Source organism: Anopheles stephensi, chromosome 2 (assembly GCF_013141755.1).
Source record: "Anopheles stephensi strain Indian chromosome 2, UCI_ANSTEP_V1.0, whole genome shotgun sequence".
In the NCBI taxonomy this organism is placed as follows: domain Eukaryota; kingdom Metazoa; phylum Arthropoda; class Insecta; order Diptera; family Culicidae; genus Anopheles; species Anopheles stephensi.
The window spans coordinates 73,575,324-73,584,490 of record NC_050202.1 but is presented as its reverse complement, the minus strand read 5'-3'; the positions used below and the strand labels follow the sequence as shown (position 1 = coordinate 73,584,490).

Here is a 9,167-nt window from a genome sequence, read left to right as displayed (position 1 = left end):
TTATCGGGTGTGGGTGGTAGTGTAGCACATAGGAGGAACCGGTGAAGGGGACGGAACAGATAACAAGCAAACCCCCCCCCTCCACCCCCCTCCCTTCCCTCCCCCACTTACAGATTAACGATTACACACTGATGATGATGGATTATTGCATAATAATTATGATTATATATTATTATTCTATAAATTATATATATATATTATATTTGGAAAGTAACCAATATAAAAAACCTGAAATACGGAGCATATTATAAGTAAGTGAAGCAGGAAAAAGGAAGGACTTGTTTGTTGTTGTTGTTGTGCTGCTGTATATGGGGCGGAGGAGACACTGTTGCTGAGCTTGCTGTACCCCTTTTGACTGCCCCCTGCTGCCACGATGATGACACGCTTAGTTTGTATTGACCCAAGTAAAACCCATTACCTACACTCTGACAGACTCGGCGATTCGGTACCATTCTCATGACATGACCAGCTCACCGAAGAAGATTCGAGCGGCATAATCGGGGGGGGGGGGGGGGGGGGGGGGGTGGGGGGTTGTTAACTCGAGCAGACCAAGCGAAGGAGTGATCGTTTCGGGAAATCTCCGCGCAGATTCCTGGCCTTGTCAGAGCTGCTTGAATCAGGCGGGGCTAACCTTTGTTCCTGGATAACCAAGAGAAGTTTTTAGCGGCGGACTCGCACTTCCCTAACTCGGCGTGAACAAACGGGAATGCCGTAGCTCGATCAGACGATTAACTTTTTTTTCCTGGATAACCAGGAGAGGTATCTAACCGTGGTTCTTGCTTGGCTTGATTTCGCCTAATTCTTCCGACGGAGTGGGGGAGACACCAAAGTGCGGGACCAACATCCGGAGGGAAGGCAAAGGTGAAACTTTCCCGATGCTGTATGGATACCCAAACAATGAAACACAAGCTTCTTCGTTGAGGTTTGGATTGCAAGTCGATTTTATTCTCAAAAAATCCTGTCTTATATACTAAAATTCTCTGTGGGAAAAAGGACATGAAATAGCATTACATCGATCTCCTTTATCCCATCTCGGTATGCCGATGCGTTTGACCCCTGCCTCTGGCGTCGGTTAGTTGTAGGAGGTCTGTTAGTTTTGTTGTAGAGGTAATGTTACAATGTCTGGCAATTGCAGCTAACGCTACCCTGTGGTTCAAGTGCGTACGTTTATTTTCCTATTCGTTGAGTGATCTTTGCTTCACTGCACTACGACCGTGCCTTGAGCTTCGCGTTGGTCCTTTTTTTCGTGAAACTAATCGCGCAACGATAATGTATGCGCTGGGTTCAAGCGTTAACCTTTTCCGGCCTGTGTTCTTCACTTTCGTATTTTATTACATGGCCTGAGTTTATTTATCATTTCCACCTGTCGGGATTTGCCCCTTTTTCGAGATATTTCCAATAACGCATCATACTCTTGTTTTCTCATGGTAGGAGGTCGCTCTGTGACTTAAGGTTGCTTGCCTAAGATAATATTTGCCGATGAGAATTTATCCTAAACAAAGATATTTAGTTATTTAAAGTTTTTCATCTAACTCTTGCATGCCTGTCAGTTTAGCTCAATTTATTTTGTCGCGTTCGCAACAGGGGGATTCCAGCAGTAGTACCCCTTGAGCTTTTGCAGGCTTTGGATAAAGGTATGTGAACTTGTGGAATTATGGGACTTTAATTGTGGGGACAGCTGGGCTAAAACCCCTTCGAGAGACTTCGACCTTTTACTCTTGCCAATGATGCCACGTGGTTGAATAGTGAGTCCTCACTACGGGGGGCACGGTCCGGTTGGCATTTGGGACCCTCGATCCTGCCGCATGAAGACCCTCTCGCTCTCTCGTATATCTCAGTGTAAATACTGCGACTGGTACTTACTGTTGGCGACATTGACAAATCGAATTATTTCGTTTTTGTATTCATTTTTATTGCATTTTATATTTTCTTACAAATTTTCTATTAATCAAAACCCCTGTGCCCGCTCGTTCTACACTATTTTATGGACACGGAAAATCCCGCTTTCAAATCTTATCTTATTGAGAGTTAGCTCCACAAAAAAAATCCGCTTAACATTAGGGGGTAAATGGGTAAATGTACCTTGGAAGATGACAACACATGGATGGATGGGCTCCTCACAGCTCCGAATGTTTGAATATCCGTCTCTCGACTTCCTCCTGGATTTTCTCCACCTTGCGCGTTTGCTTCTTGATGTTTTCTTCCATCAGCTTGTGCGTGTCCGCCTTGGCATCGCTCTGCTTGTGCTTCTCGAGGCTGAGCGCATGCTCGGCATGCATGTGGCGCAGCTTCAGCAACCGGCTTTCGTAGTGCAGCAGTTCCACCTTGAGCGAGGCCAGCTCGTCCGCACTAAAGTCGCTCGCGAGTGCCACCCTCCACAGGCCCTGCACCTTCGGTTCGACGAAATCCTGACTGTTCGGTCCCTTGGAAGCGATCCGATCGAGCCGATCAAAGTTGTCCCGTATTTCGCGATGCTTCTCCCGCAGCTGGTTCGATTTGTGCAGATAGGCGTGCTGCTTGTTCGTCGCCCCGGCTCCACCACCACCCGGCTGCGAGCGATCCGGTTCCTCCGCTCGGTCCACCTCATTGTACCGGTCGTGCTCGTCCTCGTTGATCGCGTTTTCGGTGCCCTGACTGTCGGCGGCCGCATCATCATCGTCGCCCAGCCGCTCGAGCAGACTGTAGTACACGTCGATCTTTGCCTGATGATGATCGAACTCTTCGCGCAGCGCGTCCAGCTCTTCCTTCGTGAACCCGGCCGTTTCGGCCTTGTCCCACAGTTTGTTAAGCTTTTTGTCCTTGAACAGACTCTTGTTTTTGTACGCATCCTTCTTGGAGCCGCCCTCGTTCGCTTTGTACATTTTGTATTTTTCCGGATCCTGCGTATCGTCGAAATGTTCCAGCAGACCGTAGGTGCTCATTATGGTAACGAGCTTGTTTCGTAGCTCCGCTTCCTTCAGCCCATCCTTATCCTTCTCCTTCAGCTGCTTGTAGGTAATTTCTTCCTTATCATGCAGCTTCAGCTCCGTGTACAGAGACTTCAGCTTCGGTTCGGTGAGCCGCTAAAGAAAGACACGTTTCATTATACATGATCGGACGGAGTGCAATGCATGGGATACTTACGTGCTGTGCCTTGGTCCAGACAAGGTTTAGCTTAGCCATGCGAAATGGTCGCTGAATGTTTCGGAAATCCGGCTCGTATATTTCGGAATCTGGGAGCGCGTTGGCATGCTTCGAATACTTGCTGTGCGCCTTTTCCGACCGCACCGGATGGTTGTGTATGAAAAGTATCAAAACCACACATAATCTTGCGGAAAGTAACATGTTTGTACACTCAAGCTATGTTTCGATAATGGGATGCGAACGCTTTATCCTGTATAAATTGCTCATTCAATTAAGAATGGAGGGGTCTTGTGTTTTGTTGAACCTGCCAGCAGCCGATTTGGAATATTTACCGTCAGCTGACAGCTGTCGCGGTGGTGAATATGGAGTGGTCAGTACGGTGACGGTTACAAATCAGATTCACCACTAGCTTGTAACGTTTGAATCGACTAGCTAATATGGCGCCCCGGTTACACAAGTCAGCGCCACAAATGCCCAAGGGACTTATTTAATGTTTGCTATTTTCGATTTTCCAAACTGAAAAAGTCTGTCCTGCATATTGATCGAAGGTCTATGTCCATTAGCAACTGGTGCCGCGCTACCCCATATTCTATTTTTCAAGTCTAAACGAATTGAAGCAAGCGAGGCATGAACAACATTGAGAAATGAAAGTCAATAAAACTATTTTCCAAATCCAAGTCACCCGTGGTTTGTAGTCTTGGAAGCTCGCGTTCGTGTGGAGCAATAAAAAATACATGAACAAAAAAGCTTTAATCGAAGAAGCCTGCAGCAGCAAGTGTATCAAAGCCATTTGGTTAGAGGCAGTGGCTTTCAGAAAATATTACTTAATGCTACCAACATTCAAAATCATTCCAAAATGGATTTAAAGGTACGTGGTCGTCATACATTTGGATGTAACTATACAAATAAACACTAAAGTGCATTATGTTTTCCTCCACCGAAACAGATGCCCAAAGAATGGCTCGAAGATCCGGACGATGCGGAGGATACCGAGGATGATTCGATCACGCAACGAACGGCTAGTACGGAAGGATCGCAACAACCGGACGAACCATACGAACCGGCGTTTGAAGATTATGAGTATAGCTATGAAATGGATTCCGACCTTGCCGCGGATGTGGAGCCCGACCTTGTCGACGAAAATGGAATTGTGATATTGGAGCTGTTAGTTCCACACGTAGAGCGCAGTGTGCTCGAACGCCAACCACGAAATAGGCATCGCAGATATGATCGTATCAGAAGGTCCCGAAGATTACGGCGATCAGCGCGACGATCGAGCCGAGCACGAACGAGGTCACGCAGTCGTCAAAGAAGTCGTTCCGAGCCCCATGTCGGTAGACCGGAAGCTGACAACATGCTAGGTGGATTATTTTCCCTAAGACCAACTGGCAGGCCCTCGTACCACAATCGGTATGCAACGTCCAGGTCGCGTTCGGGTTCTCGCGAGGCTGTTAACAACTCCAGCAGACAGCATCCTTCTACTTCCTCTTAGGCCGCCGTTCGCAGTTCCAAATTTGAAGTGTAATGAGATGAACAAATTTAATACTGGTGTGGTGAGATTTTTAAAGAGCCTCCCCTACGAATAGACAATTCGGTGGGAATCACGTGTTTTTTTGGCGCTTTTACGCCTCACTCGTGTTTGTGTTACGGGCGCGTTGTTTGTTTTTCCCCCTGTTACACTCCTCTACACCAGCCGTTGACTATGACCTGTGTCCAGCTTTCCTGATGAATCGACGAAAACGGTTTTGCCCTTTTGACTCTCGAAATACGCTAGCCAACAACACCACCGTAGCTGCATTCCTGTCACCCGGGTGGTTGGATGCCGTTAGGTTCTGTACGGTTGCTTTCGCTGAGGTTCGCACTTTTCCAATTTTGCTTCTGGAGCTTTTTGCAGAACCAGAACTACTTACCCTTACCGAAACAAAAATCTGCCAAGCCATACAAACAAGGCAAGAATGGTGCTAGTTCGAAACCTTACCGCGGTACAGGTAGGTGGTGTCTGGCTCTTCTGGTGAAATTATCCCCTTCCCCCCCGGCCCCTTCCCTCTGTTCCCTCACCTGATCGTCCAACTGATAAAGCACAAAAGAAGGTAGCATCACGCATTTTGGGCGCACACAGTTACTGGTCAGCAGCAGGCACGTTCCTTGCCGGAACGAACTGATCAAGCCGAACGAACGTTCCCCAACGATGACGTTAGTGCAGAGTAAGGTCCAACTGTTCACCCGCCTTTGGTTGGTGCTAGTGATACTGCTCCTCGTTCCCGGTGTCCGTGGTGCAGCAGGTGAGAACGAGGTCCCGCCCGCGGTCGGTAGTGAACCGGTGCGTCAGCTCGGTGTCAGTGTTAATACGAAACGGTTAGCGAACGTGCTGGGCGATGAGTTTATAAGTTTCTACGCCAAACCGCAAGACATCTTCGACGGGCAGGGCAATCCGATCAGTGAAACGAGCTTCCAAATGGCCCAGAGCCTCGGCGGTACGTTCCTGAAGGTGGTGGCAGATTCCTCGCAGCTGCATCTGCAGACAGCGGCCGGTGAGAGTGTGATTGGCCAGCCGGAAGATATGGAGCTGGTGCAGATAAGTGCGGGTGCGTGGCAAGCGTTCTACGAGTGGGCCAGACGCGCACACCTGATGCCAGTGTTTGTGCTCGACTATCCGACCGATGGTGGGCAATGGGACGCGAAGAACGCTCTCCGGATTCTGACCGTCGCCAGTACGCTCGGCATTAGCGAATGTCGCTGGCAGCTTGGGAATGGTAAGAATCGATCTTTGCAGTTTCGAGCGGTACGAAGCTTCTTTACTGAACTCGTCCCCCCCCCCCCCCGTAGGACTCGTAAAAGACGCACCAAAGTATGCGGATGATTTGCGGACCTTCCGTACCATGCTGCAGGCGTTTCCCGAGCAAGACTGGACCATGGTAGCATCGGAGTTGAGTCCACAGTTTATCTCAATGGAAGAGATTCAGTACTTCCACGCCAATGTCGACAGCCTTGTGGAAGCCATCACAATAACCGGGTACGATTGATTTTGATTACGATTTCCCCATTTTCTAAATGCCCTATTCTATCACCGTAGACCAAAGTCCGACCGTGCGGCATGGAATTACACCACCATTCAGCGAGAAATCCATCTGCGCGGACTTTCAAAGCAACGGCTGCCGGTGTGGCTCGATCTTGTTGAGGAGAAGCGCTCGGAACCGGAACTGTCCGCTGCCGCACCGGCTGCTTGCTGTCAAGCTTGTGTCCGCGAAGGCATGGAGTACGCTCGCACACTCGGCGAAGCTGCCCGGGGTGGGATAAGTGCGGTGTTTCAGCCCCTTCGCCGGGACGACATTCAGCAGTATTCGTTCAACTATCTAATCGGCCTGCTCTACAAACAAACCGTTGGTCATAAGGTGTTCCCGGTGCAGTTTAATGTGGATCCTTCTATCACGTTGGACACTAGCAGCAGCAGCAGCAGCAGCAGCAGCCACACGTCGGTATACGCTTACTGTACGCGAAATCGTACCGGTTCCCTGACGCTCGTGGTCGTGAACGGGGATCAGGACGGTGCTGCGGCTAACGTTACGATCAAACTGATGACCCGATCACTCTCCTCGCCGGTCGAGCTGTTTCTGTTGACCGTGCAGGACGGCCAGCCGATGGTGAACAACCGTCCGCTGGAGCAGCCCAACACGGACCACCAACCTCAACCCGATCCGGTACGCGCAGTCACCACACTCACGCACGGCGTTAGCTTCTACGTCCCAGCGCAAGCAATCCTGTTCGCGGTCGTGCCAGGCGTTCAGGTACGCGAGTGCCGGAACGATGTTCTCCCCCAGCGCAAGAAGCTGCCCCGTGAGATGATCCTGCCCGATCGCACCTCCACTGACCTGCTGCTGGAACATCTGATCGGAGAGCTGTTGGAAAAGGTTCCGCTCGAAAGTGTCAAGCGGCGGGTGCGTCGTTCGCTGCTAATGAACGATCGCCCGGCAACCAGGACGCCGTTCGGCGGGGAGAAACGGAAACGATTTCTCGCTCGTTTCGCTAATGCACCACAAAGCGATAGCCTTGCGGAAAGCCTCTCGGAGGTACTCGCGGACCCGCAACCGGTACAGGCGACCAGCGAAAGGGCAGCGCGTGGACCCCGCCAAACGCAAGCCTACAAGCGGCAGCAGCGTCGCATCCGCCAGAAGGAGAAACGGTTGGAGAAGCGTAATCTGAAGAAGATGAAGCACCCGCTGCGCGAAGCGCGCCGGGAACGGGCGAAACGGGGCGATATGCTGATGGGCGGCCGGCGCTTGAACGCGCATCCCAACCGCCGGTTCCAGGAGCGACTGATGAAGCGCATGTCGGCGAAGCTGGCGAGCCGTAAAACGAAGCGCTCGTCACTGGCGGAAGCGGTCAACGAGCCACCGAGCTTTGCCGGCAGCGAGGAGGACGATGAGCTGCACTCGCGTTCGGACTTTCCGCTGGGCGATGTACACCTGGTAATCTCGAAGGGTGTGGCGAGTGGCGACGAAGAGCATGGTCGGTACGTGCCGATGACCGATGACGATAACGTTGATATGGATCAAGCGGAGCAGCTGGAGCAGCTGGAGCAGCGCTCATCGGGAGGGTATAGGATGGGAAGCTGGGGATCAGCAGTGCGTCATCGGCCAGCCGCTGTCCGGCGAAGGATCTCGATCAATCAGCGCGATTTTCATCGTTTCGCGCCGGCCTGGGAACGTAGACCGATCGAGAGCAGTGAGGAGCAGGAGGCCGACTGCGTGCGCCGACGAACACTACGGCGAGGACCGAAGCACGAGCAGCACGAGGGCCGAGAAGCGAGACGTTCCGATCGGTTCATGTCGATCCGGCGAGAACAATCGGAAGAAGACAGACAACCGAATCGACTGACGGAAGCAAACAGCCGAGAGGCGGCGTTCACAATCGTACAGATGAAGGACAAGCGCTTTGATGAGCCCCAGGCGGTTGACGAACAACAGCGGCGTACTACCACTACCGAAATGGAGGAAAGCTCTCCCGAGGACACTCAACCCGCCGCCATGTACGATGTGCCAATGGAGGAACAACCGACCGACCGTCCCATGGCTGTGCCAGCGTCGGAAGAAGAAATCCACCTCTTCACACCGGCACCCCGGACCAGCGAGGAGCGTCAGATTGTCCCACGGCTCGATCCTACCTGGTCGCTAGAATCCACATCCGCTGAGGTTGCCGAGTTACGGCCCCATCGCTTCAAACGTTCCTTCCCCGGCGGGCTGGTCCTAACCGAGCAGCCTGCTGCCTCCTCGATCGAATCGGAAGAGGTGCAACGGTTGGAGGACTTTTTCCGCACCAACGCCAAGCTGCAGCAAAAGTTTGCCGAAATGTTTGACCTGCTGCTGGAGGCGATCGAGGAGCTGGAAGCGGAAGATAACAATGCCCGGGAGGTGAGCGATGGCGCTGGCGAGGATGATGTTGTTGATGGGGGTGGCGCGGTCGCCCCGAACGAACCGTCCCTAAAGCGAACGAAACGAAACGTCCTGCTTCATCCACAGTCCTGGGAATCCCGGGAACGGTCCAACATGATTCAACGCCAGCACCAGCAGTCGGAAGAGTTTTCGCACGAGCATCTCGTCCTACCGGTGCAGCCATCGGCACAACGACCGAAGCTGGTGGTGTCCGCCGCTGCGGACCAAGCGGCCCTGAAGGAAGCTCGCGAAGATGGCAATACCCACCCAGACGCGGACGATGAAGGGAAACCGGGCGCATTTATGTTGCGATCGGTGGTCAACTTTGTGCGACGAGCGTCGAACGAGTTTCATCAACTGTTTTCCGGTTGGTTTGGTAAGAATGCGTGAGAGAGAGGAGAGGAGGAGGTTTCTTGGTAAGGGTTGTGTAAAATAGAGGTTACTTTAAGGATTAAATAAAGTAAGTGTGGTTAGTACTTGAATGGTTTTGGTACGATTTTTGTGTGTGTGGAGGAAATGATTTATTCAAAGTGCGCTGGACGATTTATTTTGGCAACGGAAATTTTAAACAACTGCATGAATATGGAGTGTCGAGCAGTTAAGGCAAGTGCTCGA

At 51.6% G+C, this 9,167-nt stretch overlaps 2 protein-coding genes across 2 annotated transcripts; one reads left to right on the top strand and one right to left on the bottom strand.

The window, feature by feature from the left end:
• Window positions 1-1,890: 1,890 nt before the first annotated feature.
• LOC118504302 (alpha-2-macroglobulin receptor-associated protein) lies at window positions 1,891-3,459 on the bottom strand. The gene is made up of 2 exons (XM_036038599.1): window positions 3,124-3,459; window positions 1,891-3,062 (listed from the first exon to the last, which is right to left on the bottom strand). Exons 1-2 carry the CDS (start codon window positions 3,322-3,324, stop codon window positions 2,118-2,120), a joined length of 1,146 nt encoding a protein of 381 aa, XP_035894492.1. The 5' UTR covers window positions 3,325-3,459; the 3' UTR covers window positions 1,891-2,117.
• Window positions 3,460-3,862: 403 nt separating this feature from the next.
• Window positions 3,863-9,034, top strand: LOC118504293. The gene is made up of 4 exons (XM_036038589.1): window positions 3,863-3,991; window positions 4,070-5,876; window positions 5,950-6,136; window positions 6,197-9,034. Exons 2-4 carry the CDS (start codon window positions 5,312-5,314, stop codon window positions 8,940-8,942), a joined length of 3,498 nt encoding a protein of 1,165 aa, XP_035894482.1. The 5' UTR covers window positions 3,863-3,991; window positions 4,070-5,311; the 3' UTR covers window positions 8,943-9,034.
• The last annotated feature ends 133 nt before the right edge of the window (window positions 9,035-9,167 follow it).

Coding starts and splice junctions, on each gene's coding strand:
- LOC118504302 (XM_036038599.1), bottom strand. CDS start 3,324: ATGTTACTTTCCGCAAGATTATGTGTGGTTTTGATACTTTTCATACAC. Junction 3,063..3,123: donor TCTGGACCAAGGCACAGCAC/GTAAGTATCCCA, acceptor GTCTTTCTTTAG/CGGCTCACCGAACCGAAGCT.
- LOC118504293 (XM_036038589.1), top strand. CDS start 5,312: ATGACGTTAGTGCAGAGTAAGGTCCAACTGTTCACCCGCCTTTGGTTG. Junction 5,877..5,949: donor TCGCTGGCAGCTTGGGAATG/GTAAGAATCGAT, acceptor CCCCCCCCGTAG/GACTCGTAAAAGACGCACCA. Junction 6,137..6,196: donor GAAGCCATCACAATAACCGG/GTACGATTGATT, acceptor CTATCACCGTAG/ACCAAAGTCCGACCGTGCGG.